The 27,625-nt window shown below is 48.3% G+C and overlaps 1 protein-coding gene across 6 annotated transcripts; it reads left to right on the top strand.

Annotated features, from left to right (window-relative positions):
* The first annotated feature begins 1,636 nt into the window (after positions 1 to 1,636).
* Positions 1,637 to 27,625, top strand: MLF2 (myeloid leukemia factor 2). Of its 6 annotated transcripts, XM_084619295.1 has the most exons (10): positions 1,980 to 2,190; positions 2,727 to 2,801; positions 3,003 to 3,129; positions 3,599 to 3,634; positions 5,286 to 5,339; positions 5,780 to 5,905; positions 6,794 to 6,953; positions 7,034 to 7,274; positions 11,666 to 11,777; positions 25,839 to 27,625. In XM_084619295.1, exons 2-8 carry the CDS (start codon positions 2,752 to 2,754, stop codon positions 7,210 to 7,212), a joined length of 732 nt encoding a protein of 243 aa, XP_084475421.1. In that variant the 5' UTR covers positions 1,980 to 2,190; positions 2,727 to 2,751; the 3' UTR covers positions 7,213 to 7,274; positions 11,666 to 11,777; positions 25,839 to 27,625. The 6 variants fall into 6 exon arrangements, with proteins under 6 accessions (XP_084475423.1, XP_084475424.1, XP_084475421.1 ...); XM_084619297.1 differs by lacking the exons at positions 1,980 to 2,190; positions 11,666 to 11,777; positions 25,839 to 27,625 and adding exons at positions 1,637 to 1,709; positions 8,041 to 8,667; XM_084619298.1 differs by lacking the exons at positions 11,666 to 11,777; positions 25,839 to 27,625 and adding an exon at positions 8,041 to 8,667 and having other exon boundaries at positions 1,944 to 2,123.

Here is a 27,625-nt window from a genome sequence, read left to right as displayed (position 1 = left end):
GACAAACACATTTGTACATTTCCTTTTGAGTCCTCTCCTGTTCTTGATGTCTTTCCCTCCCAAGGTGATTTGATGTGTTTGTTACTGATGTTTTGCAGATTTTGAACTAACTCAAGGTTTTTTCTGAGTGAAAAGAAAACACAATGTTGAGTAGTTTAAGACTTTTTTTTTTTTAAAAAAAAAGACATGTCTTTCTCAGCAACAACTCAAAAATGGCTCAATAAAAACTTCCATACTATGCATGGAACAACAAAAAAGGAGAGTTTAATATTTGCATAACTTTCCATATATTTGCATAGATCTAGGCACAAACCATTGGTAGCAGCTGACATCCCATTTTAAAGTGAGATTGTAGCAAACCCACAATGTGGGGAGAAAACTTATGGGGTCAAGAACATTTGAGAGGCACTGTTCATCCATCTATCTGTCTGTAATAATAGTTCAGGGCAGATTTCTGGTCTTGTTCCTATTTTCATGGAGGCTGCATTCTGCTAGCATGAACAAAGAGAAGGTGTTGAAACTACCCACCACTGCATGCAGTTTTGAATGGGGAAATGGTCTCTTTGGGTTTGGCACTGGGAAGTCACTGAGCCAAATGATGCATTTCAACCCCCCTGCCCCATCCCCTCCTTTATTGTGCTGCCAAAGAGTTTGTTGTCTGTACCTCCCAAAGCCACATAGGGTGACCAGATTTTCAAATGAAAAGGTATGGGGATGTGTAGCATGTATGAGTGTGTCACATTCAGAAAAGTACGGAGAGAGAGAGCTCTGAGAAGTGGGGGGAGGAAGGGCAGGATTGTTGGGTGTCAGTCAGGGTGCATGCCAGCCAGGTATGGAGAACAGAGTGGCGGGGCAGATGACACAAATGGGAATTTCAGGTTGAAGCAAAGAGGTTATTTTACCTCTATATTTGGTAAATATATTTATTTGGCACTGGTGCAACCATTGCTGCAACAGCGTGTCCAGTTCTGGTGTTCACCATTCAAAAAGAAGGCTAGATGTGTGGCAAGGAAGGTAGACAGCAGCAATGATGAGACAGCGCATGTGGCTTGCAGGTCTCCACGGATGAGAGGCACTGGGAGGGGGAACAGGCTAAATTAACGCGATTGTGCATCCCCCTCCTTCAGCAGATGCAGGAAGTGGTAAGAGGCGGAAGCAAAAGTCAGTACTTGAGACTCTGGGTTCCCGGGCAGCAAAGTCTTCGAAAGGTGGTAAACAGGTGGCAGAGCAGAGAGGTGCGGGAATTACAGAGCAGCGCCGGCTGGACCCAGCTCAGCCTGCTCTGCTGGAGCGGACATGGGCCAAAATGGTCACCACGCCTAGAAAACTAGAACCGGGTGGATCCCAAAGGAGCCCCCAAGAGCCATCCGAGCCATCCTCCCACGGGAGCAAGAAAGGCCGTGTACGTTCGGGCCGGGCTGGCAAGCAAGGCTACAGCCGCAGCTCGGGGAGCCCGCCGAGCGCAGAAGACGGAAAGCAGCAGCTGCAGCCTTCAATCACTCTCTCGCCTCCGCAGGCCCCCAACGCGCAGCTCTGAATGTGTGGCGCGAGGGAGACCCCTGCTGCTCCCCCGTGTGCACTGCACCATGCGCGGGCCCGGCCCAATGCAGGCGGCTCCTCCCCGTTCAGGTGACGGGAGCTGAAGCCAGGCTGCTGGCAGCCATTTCCTTAGCAGCCTCACAACAAAAGGAGCCCACGGGCCATTAAGGGTATCACGCCCCGCCTCAGACCTTCTATTGTTATACCCCCCCTCCCCCGGGACGGGTTCCCGGGGCCCCCTGGCGCTGTGCAGGGCGATGGTTATAACCATCCCCTCCCCACCACTGTGCCCCTCGCTTCTGCTCCCACCCCCCGCCGCCCCTCGCCCGCCCTCTGGCCCAGCGGAGCTCTTCCAGCGCCGGCCGGGCTGCGCTGCGCTTTGCGGCCGCGGGGAGGCGCTGGCGCGCCGGGCCGACCTCACTTCCTGGCCAGGCCCTGGTGCGGGCTGGCAGCGCCCGGCGGCGGAGGGCAGCGCGCTCCCAGCTCCCCTTCCCCCAGCGCACCCTCCGCGAAGGCCGCGCGGGGAGCAGGCGGGCTCCGGGGCTAGATGGGAGCGGACGCTTGAGCGGGCGCTGCGCTGCCAGGTGCCCGTGGCGGAGGAAGGCCTGCGGGAGCGAGCGGCGGACACCCCGCCAGGCAGGGGAGCGTGAGGTGGGCGGGTGGCAGGCGGGATGCGGGGCCGGGGGGTTGCAGTCTACAGGAGGAGCGGTGGGAGAGGAGGCTGCCTAGGCTGGGGGCCCGGCTCGTGCTCGCCTTTGGGGGTGGGGGCTGCCTGCAGGGCGAGGAGCGCTTGTATCTGCGCTGGGGTAAGTAGTGACGCTCCGGGCCGGCCTGGTGCCTCCGCACCTTTGGGCGTCCTCGTGTGAACGGGGGGCGCCTGTCCCTGCCCTGGGGGCCAGGGGTGAAGTGTCTGTGCGGGGCAGGTAAGCGATAAGGAGGCTGGCGGGGGGCTGTGGAGACGGCAATTTGGTTATATTCCCTGTCGGGGGAGGGGTAGTTTGGGAAAGGGCTCCTATTGGTTGAGCTGACCTGCCAGAGGCATCTGTAGAGATTGCTCTGCTACCCACAGGACCTGGTGCAAGAGGGAGGGTTGCATGAGCTGGTGAATACATATTGGTATGAAAAGAGAAGGGGTCATGCCCTGTGGCCCCAGCTTGCTTATGTTCACTCAGGCTCCCTGTTTGCAGAGCCCTCCCCGGATCTGAAGGAAGTATGTTCCGGTTCATGAGGGATGGAGAACCAGAGGACCCCATGTTTACGATGTGCGTATGACCCCCAAATTTATCGGGGGGGGAAGTGGGTTCAAATAGATTAGGGAAGACTATATGACAGGACTCACAGGTTGTATTTCTCACTCTCAGAGGGAAGTTGGGTCAGGGTTAGATCAGGGGACGGAGTCAGGGCTGGTGGGTTATCTGGGACTCTGCCTCCTAAGGTCTCCTCTCCCTGTTGATCCCCTCCAGGGACCCTTTTGCTATTCACCGTCAGCACATGAACCGCATGCTTTCTGGAGGCTTTGCATACAGCCCCTTCCTCAGCATAACTGATGGGACCATGCCTGGGGCACGTCAGGCCAGTCGCAGGATGCAGGTAAAGGGGATGCTGAGTATAGTTGTAGAGTCTCTTTGCCCTCTGACTTCCCTCACCTTCCCACGTGGTTAGGATGGGGCAGTTCTCTTCTTTGCAGGAAGTGGGGGAAGGAAAATTAGTTCCCTAGAACACGGGTGTTATATCCCTTTACTTCACATGCTTCCCTCCAATCTACTCTATGCCAGGGCATCAGTGTCTTGGGGTGATGGAAGATAAGTGTCATTTTGCAGAGCCTAAATTAATATCACCAGAATAGGTTTGAAAATGTCACTTCTTTCCCCACCTGCACCTTGTGGGCAGGGGGGGACATGCAGGAGTTTATGGAGCAATGTCTGTTAAACCTTTTGGCCACTTGGTAGGCCTGGGTCTTTTGTTTCCTTCTATTTCTTGTGAAAGGGAAAGGGTCCTGGGTTTGGACAATGAGTGGATCCCTCCTAATTTTTTTGTGTTTCTCTGTTGCCCCCTGCAGGCAGGAGCCATCTCACCCTTTGGAATGTTGGGAATGGTAAGGCTTCAGTTTCTCTGTGCAGCTCTGGGGCCTTCCCCAAAGTGTAACATCCAGATTTACAGCTCCCCAATAGGTCACTTTATCCCCAAGTTCTTCATGTGCTCCACATATTCAGCAGCGCTACAATGCAGCCACCTCTAGGTGAGCATGTCAACAAACACAGTACAGGGAATGGGGAAGGAACATGGATACCAGGGCAAACCCCAGCTCATAGGAAAATACCTTAATAGGGTGTGGGCCAGTGGGTAGGAGGCCTAGATTCAACTCATGGCTTTCAATGACCCTCAGTGTGACTTTAGTGAGGTCACTTTACCTCTCTGTGCTTGTGTCCCCCTCCAGCACTTTGTCTGTTTGGAGTAGAGTCTATCTCTTATTAAATGGTTGCACAGGGTCTTGCACAGAGGAACTCTGAGCTCAGTTGGGGCCTCAAGGTGCTACTGTAATACAACAAATAATAGAAATGGGATGGTTGATTACCAGGAAGAGCAGGCAGAACTGTGGCTCTTTCAGGTATGACCCTGAAACCCCCATACAAGCAATCTGCATGGAGTTCACAGAGAGAGAGAGAGGGCTGAGATTTGGATTCCAAGGCTAGGTGATAAATCTGAGTCGGGGACTATAACAAATCAGGAAGAAGATCTGGGCACCATTAAGGAGGCTTAATGAAAGCCTCTGCTCAATGGGTAGAGGCTGTCAAAAAAGCCAACAAAACATTAGGATGCCCAGGAATAGGATGGAAAATAATACTGCAGCTATTCCAATGTCATTACATAAATCAGTGGGATGCCCTTACCTGGAACACTGTGTTCTTCTGGTCACCCTCTCTCTGAAAGGACATAGCAGAAATAGAGAGTTCAGTCATGGGTGGCAAAAGTCATCAGAAACCTAAAGATTTCCATATGAAGAAAGACTGAAAAGATTGGGACTGTTTCTGTTAGAGAAGAGATGAAAAATAGATGAGAGAGGATAAATAAGAGCACATAATTTACCTTTCTCCTACTACAAGAATGAGAGACTATTCAATTACATTGAAAGGCAGCACATCTGAAACTGACAAAAGACAAACTTCTTTTGTATATTTCATGATTAATTTGTGGAACTCGGCCCTAGCATATCAAAAATGACTAGACATTTTTATAGAAAATGAGAACATCCATAGTTACGTTAGATCAAGAAAAGTAATAGAAGACAGAAGTCCCACACTGAGTGGCATAAATGAGGAAGTAGCTTCCCATAGGGACAGGCTGTTTCACAATTTCCACTAAGGGGTTTCTTTTACCTTCAGTTGGTAGCCAGGACCAGATACTACATCAGAAACAAGATACTGGGCTGATCTAGTGTTGTGACCCTATCTTTCTGTGAGCCAAATCAAAGCTGGGGGATTCAGGCCAAGAGTGAGATAACCCATCCCATCCCAAGCTTCTGGGAGTTGAAGAGCTTAGAATGAGATCTTGGGGACAAAGGGTCGATGTTACGGGTGAGCACTGTGCAGTTCTATTACCATAGCCTGGCCTTCTGATAGGGTGAGGGGTCGGGAACTCTCGTTTATTCTCCTAGAGCAGCTTCCATGTGTCTTTGTGAGTGCATTCACTTGTCTCCTCTCCCTCTGTTCTCTTCCCACCTGACTCTGTTCCTCCCCTCCTCCCAGGCAGGTGGCTTCATGGACATGTTTGGGATGATGAACGATATGATTGGAAATGTGGTAAGAACCTTCCTCAACACTTTGCATTGACAGGCATGCACTGATATCACCGCTGCCATCCTGGGTAATCAGTTGCCACCTAGAGCCTCCTGTTTTTCACCTCCTCCACAAGGGCTACTGCTGCTCCCATGACATTGTTCCTTCCCGAGCAGTAAAGATGGCATTGCCTATACGTTTGGAGCAACATGGAACATGAGGGAGCAGCCCCTCCATGCAGAGAAGATGAGGCAGTGGGAAGGGTGTGCAGGGATTGTCCCCCTCACTTACGGAGCAGAAGGAATGGGGTGGGGAGTAATGGAAAGGAGAGAGGTGGGTGTGAAAGGGAAGAGGATGCCCCCCCTTTTATCAAAAAGAAACCAAGATGAATGGTGGGGGGAGGAGCTCATAGGAGCAGCTGACTTTTTTCTTTCTTTTTTTTTTTCCTTACTTTCCCTCACCAGGAGCACATGACAAGTGGTGCCAACTGCCAAACGTTTTCTTCTTCAACTGTCATCTCCTATTCCAACTTGGGTGATGGCCCCAAAGTCTATCATGAGACCTCGGAGACGCGCTCTGCACCTGGCGGGGTGAGAAGGAAGCTGCTGCTCCTGCACCCAGTGAGGGGCAGGACATCACAGGCAGCTGCTTTTTCTGGGGATCTGCTACATTTAGTTGTATGGCACTGACTACCCAGAGCATTTTATTATTTGTGTTACCATAGCACCTAGGAGACCTAGTCATGGACCAGGACCTTATTGTGCTAGGTGCAGTTGAGACACAGGACAAGAGACAGTCCCTGCCCCAAAAATCTATACAATCTAAGTATAACACAAGAGATGGATGCATTTTGGATGAGGGAGGGGTATAAGTAGACAAAGACAAATTTGATTAGCATGGTAGGCTGTGATCTCTACGCACCAGCAGTTTAACCGTTGTCAAGTTTTTTGTAGGCATCATGGCAGAGGATGAATTTGAAAGTGGATAATGAGGTAGTTTTGCAGATGTTTATGGGGAGCACCTCCCAAGTGTGAGGGCAGCATAGGAGAAAGCACAAAGTTGCTTGTTTGAAAATTTAACAAGTGGGTGATGGAGGCTGGCATCATGGGCCCACTGAAGGTGAGCATTGACAGCTTGGTAGTGAATGAGAGAGAAGTTTTGTGGGGATTGACTGTGAAGGGCATTCAAACTGAAGACAAGCAGCTTATGTTTGATGCATTTTTGCATAGGGGTGAATCAAAGATCTGGGGAAATTATGTGACTCAGTGAGGGACTAGTGGGGTCGTGCCCAGGGCTACATGAAGGATTTGTTTTTCCCTTGTTGATGATGTTTCACTTTGGAAGTAGTGGAGAGAAAAACAGTGATTCTGTTGGAAGGCTAGGGAGGGGAACAATATTGCAGGGATGAAATGAGGGGTGCTAAATAGGGTTGTGGGGGACAGGTGAGGGACTGACACTGCACTACACTCTGCACCCAGATCCGTGAAACAAGACGGACTGTGCGGGACTCAAACAGTGGCCTGGAGCAGATGTCAATTGGGCACCACATCCGGGAGAGAGCCCACATCATGCAGCGCTCACGGAACCATCGCACAGGTGACCAGGAGGAGAGGCAGGAGTACATCAACCTGGATGAGAGTGAGTGCTCCTTGCTGCCTGGGGCTCCCAAATCCTGGACTGCCTTCCCATTGAGCCTACTGTTCTCTTTCCTTATGTAGGTGATGCAGCTGCATTTGATGATGAATGGAGGCGAGAAACATCCCGGTTCCGGCCACAGCGAGGATTGGGTTATCGGCGTCACGAGAGCAGCAGTGGCCGCCGGTCTGAGGGGACACATCTTGCTATCCAGGGCCCTGAGGATTCCCCATCCAGACAGGCCCGCCGATACGACTGGTGAATCTGGAGCAGACTTTGGGGGGGGTGCAGCATGGTCACCCCCAAATCCACCTACTCTCTCTTGTAAGTCTAATTGTCCTCTCCACTCCCCCCATTGTATGGCTGCCTCACTCCTTTTGAACCTCACTTTCACTACCCTCAGCATGGGGTGCAGGGCCTCCATGTGAGCCACTTGGGGGTGTCAGTTGGAGAAGGGGAACATGCTCTAGGGTCTAGCAGGAAGCTTCCTCTTTGGCAGCTCATCTTTGCCAACATCCAAAACAGGGTGAGTGGCTCCAGCCTGAGTCACTTCAGATACTGGTTTGGGGCTGATAGTGTGGGAGTATCAGAACATGGTTCCCCTCATTTTTCTGTCTATCTTGTGGACACAGTTTGGGAAGTCTGTGCCTCTTGCACCCTGGATTGTGTGGGAGTAGCTGTCTTCCCTCACTATCAGGCAAACAGATGTGGGTTTAAATGTGCGAGGAAATGGGGAAGCAGCATCTGGGGAGCCAAGGAGATAGTGGTCAAAAATGTCACTAAATTGAAGTTGAAGCCTGTCTGCAGGAACTGTCTATTTACAAGTGAAACCAAACTCTCATGAGATCAACTCAAGTCTAGATTCAGTAGAGAAGTGCTGGGTTTTTCCTTCCTCCCAGCATTCTGAATTGAGTTTACTGGGTTAAATCCAAAATTTAGTGCTAAGGATTTATTAATTTATCTGATCAGTTTCTCTTGCTGAATTTTAAATTACAGTGCTTGGTTTTACCTTCTGTACCACCCCTTTATTTATACCTCTGTAACTTGCATTCTCTCTCTTTCTCTTCTCCCTCTCTCCATCTCCTCTCAGGTACAGACAGTGAAACTCTGATGACAAAGCACTGCTTGGAATCTTCTCAAATTTAATATTAACCCCCACCCTCTAAGAATTGAATAAAGTGATTAACCCTCCACACTGCTCTCCTTCTCACCCAGTGCGGGGGCTACAGGGTGGTTTGGGGACCTCATGGGTGTACGAAGGACACATTTATTATCCTGCCTCAATTCTCCCTCCCCCTCCCCGCCCTCCAACTCTTCCTCTTTTTCCAGTCACCCTTGGCTCAGTTCCCTTTGCCAGTATTTGTGCACACAAGGGTCATCACCATGTCCTTCCTGTCCCTTCCAGCTTTCCTGCGCCTGGTTGGGCTGGTTCTGGAGTGGTATTTGGTCCCTTCTGAAATGATCATGTTGAAGAATTTCTTGCCCCATTCTTAATCCCCCTCACTGGGTCAAAAGCCCCCACTTCCTCTCCTGCTTCCTGGTATGGTGAGATGGAAGGAAGTGTGTTTGGGAGGGGGAGAGGAACAAGAACTGAACCAGCCTGTATCTCCCTGCCCATGTAACCCCATTTGCAGTCAACTCTCCCCTTTTTTAATTTGATTTGTGAAACTTGTAACTAGGTGTTTACTGAATAAAGGAACAAGAACTGTAAAGAAAATGGAGTTGGGTCGTTTCTGCCTTCTCTCTTCTAAGGGAGCTGAATTGCCTGCTGCAGAACTATTGCCCTAACATTTCCTTTCAACCTAGCACCGCTTATGTGGCTGTCCTGTCCTTCCCCTCACTTCCTTGTTGATTCAATCTGACAGCCATGTTTTTTCACACACACACCCCCCACCTTCTTACTAACTTGGGAGACGATGATTTATAAGATGGAAATTGTAAAAAAGCAACAGCAAGAAACCTCTAATTTGTTTTAAATGCTATTATTTCACTTAACACGCACAAGTGAATGAGATTGGCTGGTTGCTCTTTCAGGTCTTCTGTGCTCACATGAAAAGACTCTTGGGGTCCATGCACAGTTAATTTCAGTTAATTCAGAGATTATTTCAGTTAATCTCTTTCTATCTGAGGCTGAAGCTGTTTGAGGCTATTGCTAATCTATTTATCTCCCTGCCCTTAAGATGGGGGGATAAGGTGAAATTACAAGGCGGCACATCTATCAAAGAAATAATACTTCACTTAGCGTCAAACTTGTTACAACAGGATCTTATTGGTAAAAATAGTTCAGGAAGAATCCCTACCTCTTTGTTGCACAAATATCAGCCCTGGGCGCTGGCAGGGACTCAGCAAACATTATTAATTGGAGCAGCCAGTGGATCAGGCCACAGTTAAACGGGCTCATGGAGTCCCTTTACGCTGAGTTTCTCAATACATATCAGCTGTGGAAATGTCTCAGTCAGAACCAGGTAAAACCAATGTAAGATGCAGTTTGGCAAACTCAGTGCCATGTACAGCTGCAGAAATGGGCAGTTTGCAAGAGACTCATTTTCTGTGCATCACCTGTGCATTGGAAATAAGGTGCAGAAGCAGGTCCCTCAGAACTAGGTGCGGGGTGTTCACACTATCCCACATTACAGCTGTGCGTCTGTTGGATCCTTGCTCCATAGGGCAGCGCCACTCATGGTCTCACATTCTGTTCTGGTCTACTATCTGGTTCTGATAGGCACCAGGGTCTGGTTCCCTTAAGGTGGGGCTCACCAGGGTCTCCACATCTGAGGTATAACTGGCAGCATTGGATGAGTCCAGGAGAGTGAAGGAGGGAGGTGCAGCTGTGGCCATGAGGAAGGAGGTGAGACAAGTGCCCCCCAGGGAGGGTGTGGGAATTTAGATCTGGTGAGATCAGGGCAGGTCCTGGAGGCAGCAAGGAAGGGGGAGCTACCCAAAGAAGGGTGGGAGTGGCTTATTGGAGAGCAAGAAAGCCCCTTGGGGCTGCTGGACTTTGGGAGGGGATTCCAAAGCAGTGGTGGCCCTGGCCTCAATGGTATGTTGCAGCCTGTGGGGGATCTGGGACTTCAAGTCGTGATCCACCAAAGAACCAGCTGAGCTCAGGAAGGCACTGACAGCATTAGGGCAGTGGTGGTAACCAGCAGCAAACTCCTGGCCATCCTCTGAGAAGGCAGCAGTGCCTGAGGAGAGAAGGCGGAGAGTGAGGGAGTCAGGCTTTGAAGCTTCTTAATATTAGGCCTCCATTGCTCCCCCTCCCCCCCATTCTATCTAGCTGTTCAAAACTTGATATCTTCCTCCTGGTCAAGGATTCAAACCTCAGCCTGAAAGGGAATGGAGGGAAGGACAATAACAAGACGGCAGCTTCCTGCTGCATCACTCTCCAGCTTTACACTGGAGTAACTTGTTTCAGCACAGTTCCTGGCATAAAATGAGGAATACAGTGGGGAGTTGGGCCCTTTGTGTGTATGTCTGTTTCTAGTAGGGAATCAAGTTTTGTCTGGATTCAACCTGTGTACCTGGCCAATTATGGAACACAAACTTTTATCTACTCCTCTCCCCACCTGCGTGCCCCCGCCCCCCCCCCCCCACACACACACACTGAGGTGAGAGGGACTGGAGCCTATTAAAGGAGTTACCTGGTTTCTTGAGCCTCTCTAGTTTCCGCACTGTCATCTCCAGGATCTCTGCCTTCTTTAGGCATGACAGAGCTCTGGCATTCTGGAGAAAAGGAACTGGGGTCAGCTTGAAAAATGTGCTATGTTGTAGGAAAAGAAGGAGCCAGAGAGGGAATTTTACTTACGTTTTTTAACCAGGTTTCAGAGTAATAGCCGTGTTAGTCTGTATTTGCAAAAAGAAAAGGAGTACTTGTGGCACCTTAGATACTAACCAATTTATTTGAGCATAAGCTTTCGTGAGCTACAGCTCACTTCATCGGATGCATACTGTGGAAAGTGTAGAAGATCTTTTTATACACACAAAGCATGAAAAAATACCTCCTCCCACCCCACTCTCCTGCTGGTAATAGCTTATCTAAAGTGATCACTCTCCTTACAATGTGTATGATAATCAAGTTGGGCCATTTCCAGCACAAATCCAGGTTTTCTCACCCCCGCCCCACACACAAACCCACTCTCCTGCTGGTAATAGCCAGTGAATGAATTTCAGGAAGTACATTTTAAGCTTCTGGCTCTTGGTAGTTTTGAAGTTCCCCCCACCCCTTTGTATGAGCCTCTGAACTCTCATCAGTGTAAGATTGTGTTTTATAAGGGAGTGTGGGAACATGACAACTTTTCAGATCCCCCAACCCTAGTGCCTGATTCTTTACCTGTTGCTCTGGGCTCTGCTGAAGGAGCCTCCTCAGCTGCTCCAGGCTGGCATTGTTCCAGGCTTGGCAACATTTCTCAGTCAGGGGCTTGATGGACTATGGGGAAATGAAAAGAATATGAAACATCATGGAGAGACAGACAAAGCTCCACGAGAAAGCTGCAGCAGGTTGATTTAAGTCAGGTTTTAAAGGAGTTTAGGTGACTGGTGCAAACCCCTGGGTGAATGCTCTTAATTTTGGTTGAATAAGCTTACTGCAGTTTAGTTTAGACTGATTCCTAAATTAATTTAAGCTAAAACACAATGTCTGTTTTAAGATGAAATAAGAATATTCATGTTGGTGTTGGTGCTGGTCTAATTATATTGTTTTGAATTCACATTTCTAGTTAAGTCACTGCTGCTGTGCCATACAGAGAAGGCCAGGAAAAGAGAGGGTTTGTCTATATCCAAATGGGAACCAAAAGAATGAAATCTGCTGTAATTCACATCTTTTACTAGGTGAGTAACAGGGAAGGTGGGGAAACTCATTTCAGAATACAATTATTATAATTTTATTATATTAAATTTACCAGTTTAAGTTACGTAATTGAAATAGGACATCCTTAATCAAATGAAGAGCATCCACTCAGACTTCTACAGAAATAACTGAAGGTGTGAATTACAACCAATATGCTTATTTTTGTTCCACTTTCTGTGTAGACAAGCCCAGATAGACTCAGGCTAAACTGTCATAAGTAAACTGAGTTTGCACTAGTTTAAAAACCGAGTTTTAGTTAGACCAGTACAACTTTTGTGCCTATACCAGCTCTGACACTTTTGATTTTTGTTCATGTCTGTTTAACCTGAATGTGCACTTGGCAGAAAAGTTCTCTGTTAAAGATCTCATACTCGGACCCTTCAGTGAAGGGCTGCAAAAGTGCCTGATCCACATTTCTGAGACATCCAACAAATTCAGTAAAGATGAGATTTGACATTTGTGAGATTTCTAAAATCAAGCAAATAAATAAAAATAATAAAAAAACTCCACTTTGGTTATTGGGTCAAGAGACCCCTTCCAGGCCATCATTATTCACCGGAAAGAAGTAAAAACGGGAGTGACTCCCCTTTCCCTCCACCTTGGCTGACCCTTTTAAAGTGGGTTGGGGATGGTATTACAGTGATGCAGGCTAGTGGCGTTTCTTGGCCTCACAGAAGAAACGGATTTGCAAGAGGGACTGGAATGAGGAGAAGGCAGGGGTCTGGCATAGAGAAATTAGGAAATCCTTGCAGGCAGTATGGAAGAAGGTATAGCGAGTGAGTTGGAAACACTGGCAGAACGAGAGGGGCAAAGTAATACAAGCTCAGAGCACATTTGCTATATGCAAATAGAATATAGTCCTGTCCAGTAATATATATACTCAGGTCTGGTCTACACTGGGGTGTGTGGGGGGGAATTGATCTAAATTATGCAACTTCAGCTACGTGAATAACGTAGCTGAAGTCGATGTACTTAGATCTACTCACCGCGGTGTCTTCACTGCAGTGAGTCGACTGCTGAGGCTCCCCCATTGACTCCGCCTGCGCCTCTCTCTCCAGTGGAGTACCAGAATCGACGGAGAGGTCGATTTAGCATGTCTAGACTAGACGCGATAAATCAACCCCCGCTGGATCAATCGCTGCCCATTGATCCAGCGGGTAATGTAGACAAGCCCTCAGTGCTTTAAAAAGGCCAGTTTCCCAAAGCTAAGAACAATCATGAGCAAAACTGAGCATAAGGAAATATTTAACATAAAAATTTGAATGATCATTGGAATTAAAAGCTTTATTAGATGTCTCCCCCACCAAACAAACCCCCTACAGTTCTGCAATCCTGAAAGGATTCTTTGATTTAAAAAAACTCTCACTGGTTAAAAAGGGAGGTGAAAGAAGCAATTAAAAAGGCATTTATATTAAAAATGGCAAAATGGGAAAGCTGAAAGTAATGAGTAAAAATCAGCAATTAGAAAATGTTGACAATAAGGGACGCTAAAGGTATCAGGGGGGATGGGGGGAATCTGGGTCCAGTTCCATTAATGACAATAAAAAGGAATGCTTTAACTATGTCAGGAACAAACAAATTCCTAGTCTATATGGATGGGAAAATTATCCATCATGATGCAGAAAAGGCAGAATTGGTCAAATATTTTTCCGGGAAGAAGCTAAATGATGTATTCATATCTCACAGTGATAATGGAATACTCTTTACCAGTAACTAGTGAGGATGTTAAACAGCAACCGCGAAAGTTAAATATATTTATATCCGCGGGCCAGGGTAACTTGCACCCAAGAGCATTCAAAGAATTGTCCAAGGAGCTCTTTGAACCATTATTGTTGATTTTTAACATATCTTGGAACACTGGGGAAATTCCAGTGAACTGAAAAAACTAATGTGGACATATTTATAAAGGGTAAATAAGATGAACCAGGTAATTATGAGCCATGCCAACACTGATCCCAGGGAAAATAATGGAAAGACTGACAGGGCATGTAATCAGTAAAGAACTAGAGGATGGCAATGTCAGTTGACATGGTTTTGTGGAAAACAGGCTTGTCAAATAAACCGAAGATTGGTTTTTGATGCGATCACAAGTTTGGTTGACAACATACTAAGAGGTGTTCGTATCCCACAGACCTGATGGGAAGGTGCCAGACTGAATTTGTGACCCAAACTCTCTTAAAAAAAACTGTTTTCTGAAAGTAGCAAAAAACAAACCAACCCTCATACCCCTTATCAAAGCACTTGACTAGATTAGAAGGTTGCACTGGTTTAACTCAAATAGATCTTGTGAAACTAGTGCAAACTGCTCATGTAAACACACTTGTATTGGTCAGCCTTGTGTATATAGATTTAGCTTAATTTGATCATTAGTTTTTAAATCAATCCAGTTAAGTCAGTACGGTTTTCTAGCATAGATGAAACCTCTCTCTGTACAAAATGTAGGAGAAATTGGCAGTAGAAAAGAAATTTTGGAGGAAGTTACAGGAGAGTCAAAACTGCGTTGATAATGAAAAGCAAATTGGAACCCTGAAGACAGGGTCAGCTGAAGTGACATCTTCAAAGATACTTTACAGGCACTAATTAATGAACCTTACAACCTCCCAGCAGGGAGGGAACTTGCATGATCCATAAAATGAGGCAGGGATGCTGGAACAATTTGTATAGTGGGGGTGCTGAGAGCCATTGAACCAAATTGTAAACCCTGTATATGATGGAAACCACTTCAAGTCAGGGCATGCAGGAGCACCCCCAGCACCCATGAAATGTAGGGTTGCCAACTTTCTAATTACAGAAAACCAAACACCCTTTTCCTACCCCCTGCCCCACCCCTTCCCCAAGGCCCCACCTCTGCCCTGTCCCTTTTCTGAGGCCCCGCCCCCACTCCATCCCCCCTCCCTCTGTAACTCGCATTTCCCCCACCCTCACTTGCTCATTTTCACCAGGCTCGGGCAGGGGTTGGGTTGTGGGAAGGGGTGTGGGCTCTGGGGTGGGGCTGGGGATGAGGGGTTTGGAGTGCGGGAGGGGGCTCTGAGCTGGGGCAGGGGTTGGGTTACAGGAGGGAGTGAGGGCTTTGGCTGGGGTGGGGTTGAGGATGAGGGGTTTGGGATACAGGAGGGGGCAGGGGATTGGGATGCAGGAGAGGATATGGGTTGGGGGTGTGAGCTCTGGGGTGGAGCCAGAAATGAGCAGTACAGGGTGCAGGAGGGGGTTCGGACTGGGGCAGGGGGTTGGGGCACAGGAGGGGGTAAGGGCTCCAGCTGGGGGTGTGAGCTCTGGGATGGGGCCGGGGACGAGGGGTTTGGGGTGAAGGACGGGGCTTCCAGCTGGGGCTGAGGGGTTTGGAGTGCGGGAGGGGGCTCTGATCTGGGGCAGGGGTTGGGGTATGGGAGGGAGATGAGGGCTTCTGCTAGGGGTGTGGGCTCTGGGATGGGGCCGGGGATGAGGGGTTTGGGATGCAAGAGGGGGGCCCTGGCTGGGGCCGAGGGGTTCAGACTGCAGGAGGGGGCTCAAAGCTGGGGCAGGGGGTTGGAGTGTGGGAGGGGGTGTGGGGTGCAGGCTCCAGGAGGAAGTTTGGGTGCATAAGGGGGTTCTGAGCTGGGACAGGGGTTTGGGGTGTGGAAGGGGCCTCGGGGTGCAGCCTCCAGGCAGCGCTGACCTCAGGCGGCTCCTGGGAAGCAGCGACATGTCTTTCCAGCTCCTAGGCGGAGGGGTGGCCAGGGGGCTCCCCACACTGCCCCCATCCGCAGGCGCCATCCCCGCAGCTCCCATTGGCCATGGTTCCCAGGCAATGGGAGCAGCACCTGTGGGTCAGGATAGCATGTGGAGCCCCCCGGTCACCTGTTTGTCTAGGAGCCAGCCCTGCTGCAGCCAACCGGAATTTTAATGGCCCAGATAATGGTGCTGACCGAAGCCACCAGAGTCCCTTTTTGACCAGTTGTACTGGTCGAAAACTGGACACCTAGCAACCCTAATGAAATGAGGCATAGAGACAGGATTCTGAAGGTTGCCCAGCAATTGAGCCAAAAATTGAACCCAGGAATCCTGACTCCCTGTCTCATCCCCACAAGCATGCTAGCCAGCCCACACACATGCTCCAACACCCTAGATTACCCACTGCCAGAGCCAGTAGCAACAACAAAGACAGAGAAATAATCCAAGGGAATCTAGATAGATTAGTTTCAGAGTAACAGCCGTGTTAGTCTGTATTCGCAAAAAGAACAGGAGGACTTGTGGCACCTTAGAGACTAACCAGTTTATTTGAGCATGAGCTTCGTGAGCTACAGCTCACTTCATCGGATGCATACCGTGGAAACTGTAGCTGTAGCTCACGAAAGCTCATGCTCAAATAAATTGGTTAGTCTCTAAGGTGCCACAAGTCCTCCTTTTCTTTTTTCTAGATAGATTAAAATCATAAGCAGAAATAGAATGAGATTTCTCTAGTCCAGGCAGGGAAAATAATACAAACCTCAGCTGTGCAATGGAGGGAGATGCCTAGGATGGCAGGGAGAGGGCAGCAAATCTAGACATTTCCAATGGGATAGTGCAGACAGCAATCCTGGAGGCGCCTCCATAAAGGAAGATGGGACCTATCTGTGGTGTCTTGGCTCTGGGCATCTCAAGCCCCAAAAGACAGAGGAACTCAGAGAAGAGCCAGGGGACCATAGAAACACTCAGGGGCTGGAGGGGTCGAGTTCTGCAATGAGGCTCCACGAGCTAAATCCAGCGTGCTCGGCAAAGCCAAGATGACAGGAGGCTGTTGAGAAACAAGCTGCAGGGGTCAGAGATGTGAGCTGCAAGGGAAGGGGACAGTCTGGGGCAACAAAGTGCCACTGAGCCAAGGGAAAGGTGCTCAGGAGCTGTCCCCTGGCACGGAGGGGTCTGTGAGCCTGGGGAGCCATCTCCCTGAGGGAAGGGCCTTCAGCCCCAGCACATGGGAAAGTAGGAGCTAAGGAGCCCTAGGAATGGAATAATCCTGCCCTGGATCCAGGGTGATTTGCTCCCCCGTCCCGGCCCCCCATCTCTGGGCCACTCCCCTTGGACAGACATCTTTTCCACTCAGGCTGGGGTGATTCTACCAGGCAGCCAGCTGCCCCCAACCCCCAGGTAAAGATAAAACATCAGCCCTGAACTGTCCTGAGGGGAACTGCCTCCTGGGCCAGCCAGGGAGGGACAGCTGTTTCCTCAGCTCTGTCTGCCCCTTACCTTTTGGTAGAGATTTTGAGGGCCCCCTGGAGAAAGTAGCATCTCCAAATATGGGGAGGTTGGGCTGGTGAATGCATGGATCCCTAGGGTCCAGCATCCAGAGTAGGACCATCCCACATTGGGTGTGACTGATAACTCCAAGATAACTCCAGGTACTGGAATGCCAAAGCTCACAGGCACCAACTCTGTGGGTGTTCCGGGGCTGGAGCACCCAAGGGAAAAAATTAGTGGGTGGTCTGCACCCACCAGCAGCCAATTTCCCCTTACCCCCTGCCCCATCTCCTCCCGCTCCGAGCATGCCACGTCCCTGCTCCTCTGCCTACCTCCCAGCGCTTCCCACCGCCAAATAGCTGTTTGGCGTGCTTAGGACTTTCCAGGAGGGAGGGGGGAGGAGCGGGTATACAGCATGCTCAGGGGAGGAGGCGGGGCAGGGGTGGGGAATTGGGGGAAGGGGGTGGAATGGGGGCGGGAAGGGGGTGGGGACTTTGGGGAAGAGTTGGAATGGGGGTGGGGTGAGGGCGGTACAGGGGTAGGGGTGGGGTCGAGCACCCACCGGGAACAGTGGAAGTCAGCGCCTATGCCAAAGCTGGCTATGAATTCCTTGGGCTTACTGCTGGGCTTGAGAGATATTCCAGAAGATAGCTGCTTCTTAACCTTTTTCTCCTGTGTTACCCCAGATGTGAAGGGCCTGTCTATAATAGACAAAATGGGGTACAATAAACCAATGTTCAAGAAGCTTTGAACTTGTAATGCTGGTACAGCCCTTCTGTCCCCTGAGGTAGGACTAGAAACCAGGAGTCCTGTCTTCCAGTCCCCTTCTGGAGATCTTCCAACTTCTCTTCCAGAGCAGGGAATAGAGCCAAGAAGTCCTCCTAGTCCCTGATAATCTGTCCAGGGCCCCTTTTTTGAATCTGCCTTTCTATGGGAGAGAACAGGGTTAAAAAAACAAAGAAATTTAAAATGAAAACTTATAAGAGTGCTCAGCACTTATCTAGCTTTTGCCATCTATACAGTGACTTACAAACATTAACTAATTAATTAATCTTCACATCCTCCCTGACTGTAAAATTCTACGTCACAGTGACTGAGCAGGAAAAAAAAAGCCTGGCGTTTGGGTGAAGCGTGGAGGAAGACCCTGATCTTGTCTGTTAATTACAGACAGGCGATAAAGTTCCCAGCAACATTTTAATTCTGTACTGAACAGTTCATTTTTATTTTTAATTTTCATTAAAATGTTCATTTTTAATTTTAAGTGATACAAGGAATCGATGATAATTTTTTCTACCAGTTGTTTTTTGGGAAATATTTTTTAAACAGGGTCTTAAAATTTGCTCCCTTTGAAAATAAATAAAATGGAAAAAAGTTCAGAGAGGTTGTAATTTTCCCCTATAAAATCTTTTCCCCTAAAATCTTCTCAAGCTCAGAGTGAAGCCCCTGGGGAGGAGTGGATCAGAACAACAATGGGAGAGGGCCAAGGAGACCAGGGCCATCACTGACACTTAGGTCTGGTCTACACTTAAAATTTAGGTCGACGGAGCTGTGGCACTAAGGGAAGTGAAAAGTCTACACTCTTTAATACTGTAGCTATGCTGACCTATCACCTGGTGTAGACATAGCTAGATCTATGGAAGAATGCTTCCATCAACCTAGCTACTGCTGCTCAAGGAAGTGGTGGTCCTACAGCAAAGGAAAAACTCCTTCCATAGCTGTAGGCTGTGTCCAGGCTATGGGGTTATGCTGGCATAGCTACAGCACGAGGTTATGAGGTTGCTCCAGGCTGGGACCGAGGGGTTAGGAGGGCAGGAGGGAGATCAGGGCTGGGGGAGGGGGTTGGGGCATGGGAGGAGTTCAGGGGGACAGGCTCCAGGCGGCGCGTACCTCAAGCAGCTCCCAGAAACAGCAGCATATCCCCCTCTGGCTCCCATGTGGAGGTGCGGCCAGGCAGCTCTGCATGCTGCCCTGTCCACAGGCACCACCCCTGCAGCTCCCATTGTTTGCAGTTCCCAGCCAATGGGAGCTGCAGGGGCAGTGCTTGGGGTGGGGGCAGCATGTGAAGCCCTCTGACTGCCCCTGCACGTAGGAGCCAGAGGTGGGAAATGCTGCTGCCTCTGGGAGCCATGTGGAGTGGGGCAAGACCCTGACCCCGCTCCCTGACTGGAGCACCAAAGAAGGGCAAGTCCCGGACCCCACTTCCCGGCGGGAGCTCGAGGGCCGGATTAAAACGTCTGGAGGGTCGGATGTGGCCCCCAGACCATACTTTGCCCACCACTGGCATAGAGAATAACCTGCATGGTGTTCAGTTAATAAACTGGAGGAGCTAGAAGGAACATCCAGCCCAAGTGTGGGATCTGGAAGCCAAAATGTGAATTTCTGGATCCAAGTCTTTTACACCTGATGCTTGGAATATAACCTGGTTAAGGAGTCTAATAGGGTAGAAGAGGGGTGGAGGGACTGGGAGTCAGAACTCCTAGGTTCTATGGGCAGCTCAGCCAATGAGTCACAATGGAATCCTGTGGTAAAGTCCTTTCACCTCTGTGCCTCAGTGTCTCCCTCTTCAGACTGGGGAGGGGATTGTACCCACCACATGAGGGCATGTGAGAGGTAATGTCTGATAGGACAAGTGCCCTGTTTCATTATCTGATGCCCTCAGATCTCCCTAGAAGTGCTGCAGTTCCCCCCATTACAGGGATACATATGAAAAGGCTAGACTGGCTGTGAAATGGCCTGATTCCTTTTCCCCACTGGATCCTCAAGAACATCTTAGCACTTGTTTTCTGTCTTGCGCTACTCTGCATGTCTTTGAGCTCCCATTTTCACTGTCTCTTGGGAATCAGCTCCAAAGGGCTTCACACAAGCTTCCCTTTCAAAGGCTGTGTGTCACAGCCATTTGGCTGGTGCTCACGGATTGTCAGGTATCATGCTGCCCATTATCAGCTCAGTTCTTTGTCACCTATTTCCTTGTCCCAGACCTGCCTCTCCCCAATCTGTTTGTCCAAGGGTGTAGGAGAATTTAACGTACAGACACACTATCATCTCAAAAAGAAAGGGAGTACTTGTGGCGCCTTAGAGACTAACAAATTTAGTCTCTAAGGTGCCACAAGTACTCCTTTTCTTTTTGCGGATACAGACTAACACGGCTGCTACTCTGAAAACTATCATCTCAGTGCACCAGAAAACTGCCTCCTCCCACACAGATGATTCACAACAACTGAGACAGACCCAAGACAGACCCAAGACAAACTGTAGGGGGAGAAAGGACTCAAAGTAATCAGAACAAAGAAAGGAAGTATAATTAATACAATCAACATGTTTTATGGAAAATAGGCCTTATCCAAGGAACTCAATATTGAGATTAGAAATTTGGGAGATTGGCTGTAATATACTTTAACTTCTGTAAGGCTTAGTACCACATGACACTTGCTAAAAATTAGCATACTATAAAATCAATATGGCATATATTAAATGGATTGTACATTGGCTAATTGATAGATTTCAATAGAGCATTTTAAATGGGGAATAATAATTGAATGAGGCTATGTCTGGTGGGGTCTCACAGGGATCAATTCTTGGGTGAACTATATTTAATATTTCTATCAACAAATTGGAAGAAAATATAAAATCATTGCTGATAAAGTTTGCAGAGGATACAAACATGGGTGGTGCAAATTTGGGGTTATTTAGTCAAGGGGTCAACACCCCAGAAAAAAAGAAACCATTATTAATTTTGTTGTTGTTGTGGGTAGTGTTCTTATAACAGTTTTGCAGACAGCTGTGGCTCAAATTATGGCACTGATCTGCACCAAACTGAGATTATCTGACTGTATTTGACATCCCTGAACTCCAGAAAGGACAGCTAGTAAAGCTATGTTGACATGGTAAAAAATAGGTTTATTTCTACATCGAGACAACAAACTCAAGATCACTATCTCAATGTAAAGCCCTGGTGGAGAGAAGCCCTGTAATTTTTACCTCAGTGGAGCTAGCCCAGGTCACCCCAGGGGTGTGGGTGTATACACGGTTAGCCTCAACTAGCTCCATTGAGGTAAAGGTACAATGCCTTCTCTCCACTTGGATTTTATGTTGAGATAGCAATTTTGAGTTAGCTGTCTTGCTGTAAAAACAACTTTTTTTGCAGTGAAGACAAAGACTTAGAGAACAAGCACTAAATGACTCAGACAAGAGATGGAGGGCAGGAAGATCTGCGCAAAGAGTAGCACCCAGGTCATACATGGCAGAAATACAAGGACAATGCTACCACCACAACCATTGTTTCCTAAATGCAATCAGGTAGCAGGTGCTCTCAAGGGTAATCTGGGTGAGAACCCACCAGAAGGACATTAATGCAGGGGCAATTGGTGGTAACTGAGGGAAATTCCTCTACTGGTGACTCCTGTGAACTGGCAAAGATGATGCCAGAAATCTAATGGCACAGAAATCTCCTGAGAGAAAACAGCAGGTGAAGAAAGGAAATCAGGGGGAGCGATATGAAGTGGAAAAGCTATGGAGTTGCCTAGTCATTTGAAAGACTATATATCAGGGGTGCCAATTTCTGTTAGCTGACGGCCAAGGATATTTGGTGAGGTGCCAGCTATGCCCGTTTATACCATCCGTGACTTTAACCGCTAGGACGCACTGTCCCTTCGCGGCGGGCAGCCCAGGCTAGGCTGACGGATGCCCCAAGGTCCTAACCACCCGTGACTTTAACTGCTAGAGCTCAGAGCTCCTTCGCAGCGGGCAGTAAATACTGACTGACAGGTGCCCCAATGGCAGCACTAAGAGCCTCTCCACACCCGTGACTTTAACTGCTAGAGCTCAGAGCTCCTTCGCAGCGGGCAGCCAGGATTGACTGAGGCGGCACAACTCAACGCTAAGGTTCTTAGTACTCTCACCTAATGGCCAGGCTTTAGAGCCAAAACGGCTGAGGTTCTTTAATTGTGTTGGCTGCTTTACAGTAAACCAGAGAAAACAAGTCAGGCTTATGCATAAATGGTTACCAAAATTTATTAAGCTAGATTCTAATCATGTGGTTACAAAATTGCTAGTGCCTACTTATTTAAATGTAGAGATGTTACACACACAAACAAGTTACAAAACTGAAGCCACAATCCCAAAGGAAGAAAACAAAGTATAGAGCTCTATTTCAAAATATGTGTACACTAAAGATAGGAGATCAGGTGTGGGTGCTTCTTACCCTCCATGCATCTCTCGATTCCAGCGGTGCCAAGCCAGGATCGGTCACTCAATTCCGTGGAAAGACGAATAAGGGACAAGGCTTAGGGACCCTCTTAGCTGCAGAAGCCTTGGGAGGCTGTCACTTATCTGACCAGCAGATAGATAGTGAAAAGCACTCAAAAATCATGGTGCTGTAGGTCCCCTACTTATACCTCTGTACTCCTTTATTCTCTTTCTCCTTTCTAATGCCAAATTGAGGCTGGTCTGTCTGGGTGACGCCAGCTTTCGCAAGAGTAGTTTACACTTGCAAGGGAGAGAAAAAATAAGTGTCGACTACTGGACATTTCTTTTATCAGGGTAAATATTTTCCCACCTAGGATGTTGGTGTGTGTGCATCACGCTGTTTAGTAGGGGCTAAGAGCCATGTCTGTCACAGGGCCTCTGCCTGCTGTGAGCTTAATCGTTGTATCTGTTCCCAGAGGCACATTGTAGCAGCACACCTGTGCTTTTCACAGCTTCAAAGGCTGTGCTGGAATATATGTTAAGTGCCCTGTTCCGGCTTCCTCCTGTGTTTCCAGCAATGCTGGTCTGATTGGGGGGGGGGGGCGCTGGCTGGCTGGCTGGCTACATTCCACCCCCTGATGCACCACACTACATCCCAGATTGCAAGGTGGCGGTGATGCCAGCACCTCTTGCCCTCCTTGGGGAAATCTAGAAATACCCAACAACCAAATTAGAGGATGAGGGTTCGCGGAATTGGTTAGGATCCCTTTTTAGCTCTAGGTATCTGATTTGCGTGGAGGAAAGAGCAGTTTGAATCAAATGCTTCATAATACATAAAGTTACACAAAAAACAATTACAATAATTAAAATGGTTAAAACAGTATTCACAACCAAATGTAAAAACGGGGAGAGGGAAAATCCCAAGTGTTGAGCTAACCATTGCATCCATGAGGTTTGTCCATTCTCAGCCACTGCATGTAGTGGTACAAATTCAATTCCCAGTCCATTGGTTGAATCTAGCAAGGTGCACATCCAGCAATTTGTAGCACCAGCAGCTGAGGCGATGGTTTGGATTGCTCCCCGAAGAGGATGTTCTGGTATTGCCAAGGTGACTGGAGCCAACAGAAGGATCATGAGGGCTTGCAGGAACATATCTCTGGTGGGTCGTGTTCTAGCTAAAAACTTATTTTAAAACCAAAAGCAAAAATTACACCTGCTATTATAAGTAATGGCAAATATATCAACAGTCCATAGTAGTCTCTAGTGATCAAACAGGTCTGCTGCATGGTCCATTTTGCTGACAGGTTAGCTGGCAGGTTGCTCGGAACCATGGGACCATTCCTGCAATAAATCACATGGTCATCCGGTCTTGGATGCGATCCAAGCCTCTGTAATGGTTATTAGCCTTTTATCAGCATTTAAGGCACTCCATACACCTTTCTCTTTATAGGCGTGCAAAACGCAGGTAAAGGTTCCCAGGGCTGGGTGTTTAATCACAACAGTGTCTCCGGGAGCGTACTTGGAACTGTGCAGTGGTGTTCTGGCAGGGGAGATAGCTTTCCCTGTAGGGAAGAATCCCCTGCTGATTGGACTTCCTGTAGGAGTCTGTCTGTTGTTTAATCTCTGCACCACTTTGTCCAGTCTGTCTCCCCATGTGCCATCAGTAGGCTTCAAGTGATTCTTTAGCAACCCATTCCAGCACTCGACCATGCCATTAGATTGAGGTCGATATGGAAGGTGGAAGGTCCATTGGACTCCATGGTTAAGGGTCCATTCCCTTACAAGTTTATTCTTAAAATGCGAACCATTATCTGATTGGATTTCTTGAGGCATTGGGACAATTGCTGTTAAGCGGTTTAGTCCCATAACTGTGGACAACCCTGTTGCCAATCGGGTTGGATATGCAAAACCAATTCCTGAAACAATTTCTACCCCCAGTCAAGATGTATTTCCACCTCTGCCTTGTAGTGGGCAGTGGTCCGACATAGTCGACCTGCCAGGTTGCCCATAGCTTTTTTCCATCTCTTAGCCTGGCAAACCTTTGTCCTTCTGCTATATGTTTTCTAGTCTCAGCACAAATAGTGCAGGCTTGCACCAGGTCTCTAGCCTGTCTGTGGGTGATAGGCCACCCCCTGATATGTGCTTGCCGCACTAACTCATCACTTCCTGTGTGTCCTAAATTATCATGTAACCATGAATATAAGCGTTCCCATTCTACTTGTGTGGTAAAGAGCTGGGCAGCTGCATCGGCTAAATTGTTTAACTGTGCAGCTGGGGTATTATTCCTCTGATGAGCTGAGACATGTCCTATAGACAGGGGTTGTTGCAGGCCATGCTGATATAACCACTTCCAGTATTCCAGTCCCCAGACTGGTTTACCTCCTATTTCCCAGTGGTTATTTTTCCCGTTAGTGATCCACTGAGTGGCACCTGTCCATAACGCATAGGAGTCCGTATATACTGCAGTGCTCCTGCTTCACAGGCCAGTTTAATTGCAGCCAATTCTGCAAGTTGTGCTGACCCATCAATTTCAGCAGTTAGGGGTGCTGCAGAGGTGTCTGCAGGCACTGCTGCAGCTTTTCCCTTCCATTTTCCTTTAACCAGCCTGGCACTGCCATCAGTGAACCATACTCCCTCAGGCTTAGAAGGATCAAATGGGGCAGCATCCTTAATGGGAGACTGCTGTGGAGGTAGGCGGTATTCATCAGGCATTCCTACTTTCCATAGGGATTCCTGAATCATAGTGGGGTTTTGTGCAGTGTCTGCACTACCTACCCTGTGGTGTATGTAAAGTGCCCATCTTTGGATAGTCATCTTTTGCGCATGTGGCTCTTTTACAGTTAAAGTGTGGCTCGCGGAGCCCCCCATGTCCCCCCCATTCTCCACCTACCAGACTGGGGGCAGGGGGAGAGCTCAGGACCTTTACCTTGCAGCAGGGTGGTAGGGTAGGGGCTTCTGCCCAGCGGCGAGAGGGGTCTCGGGGCTTCAGCAGGAGCAGGGGCTTCTCATGGGCCTGAAGCCCCAAGCCCTGGCAGGTGTGCGCCAGCTCTCAAACTTCTGAAGTTGTCATATGTGGCTCAGAAGGTCAGTAAGTTTGGCCACCCCTACTATATAGCTAATTAGGCCATGTCTGCACTACAGGGTTAAGTTGACTTAAGTTACATCAACAGTCATAAGCCACTGTAATTACACAACTTGTACATGTTCACACAATGCGCCTTGTGTTGGCGGAGTGCATCCACAGTTGGTGCTGTAGCACCAACAGAGAGAGCAGTGCGCAGGAGGTAACTACCTTCTGCCAGTTGGAGTGTTAGGAATGGATTACAGTGCGTCATGGGGGTGGGATCACCACCACCCCATGATGCAATTTTTCCATCTCATAATTCCAAGGGCTTCCAACTAAGCTTCACAACGTTTTTTAACTGCCCCTGTAAACTGTGCGCCAGCGATCTGTGTCTGAAAGCATGGATCTTGCACAGCTCACTAGTCTTATGATGAGTGTTATGAACACAATGTGGCTGATCCTGCAGTATTTCACGAGCTGCAAATCTGCTAATGACACTGTGGTGCCTGCCCTGCTGTGTGCCATGAACAGAAACAATTCAAGATTGATGTTGGCATTCACAGAGCAGTTGCACATGGTGGACAATTGTTATTTGGCTCAGGAAACAAGCACCGAGTGGTGGGATTGCATAATGATGCAGGTATGGGATGACGAGCAGTGGCTGCAGAATTTACGGATGTGCAAAGCCACCTTCCTTGAATTGTGTGCAGAGCTCACCCACGGCTTCGGGAGAAGGACACCAAATTGAGAGCTCACGGTGGTGAAGCAAGTGGTGATCATTTTATGGACGCTGGCAACTCCATATTGCTACTGATCAGCTGCAAATCAGTTTGGAGTTGGGAAGTCCACCCTGGGAGTTGCAGCTGTGCACGTGTGCAGGGCCTTTAATCACCTCCTGCTATGAATCATAGAAGATTAGGGTTGGAAGAGACCTCAGGAGGTCATGTAGTGCAACCCACTGCTCAAAGCAGGACCAACACCAACTAAATCATCCCAGCCAGGGCTTTGTCAAACCAGGCCTTAAAAACCTCTAAGGATGGAGATTCCACCACCTCCCTAGGTAACCCATTCCAGTGCTTCACCACCCTCCTAGTGAAATAGTTTTTCCTAGTATCCAACCTAGACCTCCCCCACTGCAACTTGAGACCATTGCTCCTTGTTCTGTCATCTGCCACCACTGAGAACAGCCTAGCTCCATCCTCTTTGGAGCCCCCCTTCAGGTAGTGGAAGGCTGCTATCAAATCCCACCCCACACACACACTTTTCTCTTCTGCAGACTAAATAAGCCCAGTTCCCTCAGCCTCTCCTCATAAGTCATCTGCCCCAGCCCCCTAATTGTTTTTGTTGCCCTCCGCTGGACTCTCCAATTTGTCCCCATCCTTTCTGTAGTGGCGGGCCCAAAACTGGATGCAATAATCCAGCTGTGACCTCACCAGTTCCCTCGATCTGCTGGCAATGCTACTACTAATGCAGCCCAATATGCCATTTGCCTTCTTGGCAACAAGGGTGTGACGTTATTGACATGAACTGTGACCGTCTAGATCATTTTTGCAATTAAAGTCATATAGTTGCTCCAAATCTTGTACAAAGGAAGTCGAATAAGGTGTCTATGGACAGGTCCTAATTTTCTGGTTATGATTATGCTGTCTGTATGTGTGTATCATTTTTGTATTTGAAGTTATGAATATTGGCAATGTACTTGTATCTCAATATGTCTGATTCTAAGTAGCACCAGTGAAGCATTTGGTCAGCTTCTTGAGAAAGGACTATTCTGAGTAAGTGCCCAATCAAGAAACACTTAACTGACAATGGACTTAGAGAGACGACATACCACATCTGAGCTTTCCTGGGAACATTCCATCTAATGTAAACAATGGCTTCGGCTTGCTAAAAGCTGAATCATTCATGGACATGTGACTTGCCCAGGTGACTACAAACTCAATCTTGTTGCTATAATTTTGCTCAGAAGAACAAAGGGGTTTCCACCCACAAGAGAAAGAATATAAAAGGCCCTGGAAGCCTCTCCATTTTATCTTCAGCTGGCTCCAGAGATGGCCTTTCCACCCCAAAGAGAGCTTGAAAGAAACTGGGACAAAGGACTATAACTAAGGGGGTGTGAGTGATTGCTGGACCCAGGTCACAAACCACAACATTGGTCTGAAAAGGATTGGGCCCAGACTAGGAAGGAGTCTAGTCTGTGAAAGAAGCTTATTGGGACATCTCTGAGGGTGAGATTTACCTGTATTTAGTTTTGTACTATATTAGGCTTAGACTTGCATGTTTTGTTTTATTTTGCTTGGCAACTTACTTTGTTCTGTCAGTTATTACTTGGAACCACTTAAATCCTACTTTTTATATTTAATAAAATCACTTTTGCTTATTAATTAA

The sequence above is a fragment of the Lepidochelys olivacea genome, assembly GCF_965140295.1.
Source record: "Lepidochelys olivacea isolate rLepOli2 genome assembly, chromosome: 1".
NCBI classification, from domain to species: domain Eukaryota; kingdom Metazoa; phylum Chordata; order Testudines; family Cheloniidae; genus Lepidochelys; species Lepidochelys olivacea.
This window is presented reverse-complemented; position numbering and strand designations above follow the sequence as displayed.

Bases quoted from the DNA above. Each gene is read 5' to 3' on its own strand.
- MLF2 (XM_084619295.1), top strand. From the start codon at position 2,752: ATGTTCCGGTTCATGAGGGATGGAGAACCAGAGGACCCCATGTTTACG. The intron at 3,130-3,598 runs GTAAAGGGGATG...TGCCCCCTGCAG, and splicing joins AGGCCAGTCGCAGGATGCAG to GCAGGAGCCATCTCACCCTT. The intron at 6,954-7,033 runs GTGAGTGCTCCT...TTCCTTATGTAG, and splicing joins GTACATCAACCTGGATGAGA to GTGATGCAGCTGCATTTGAT.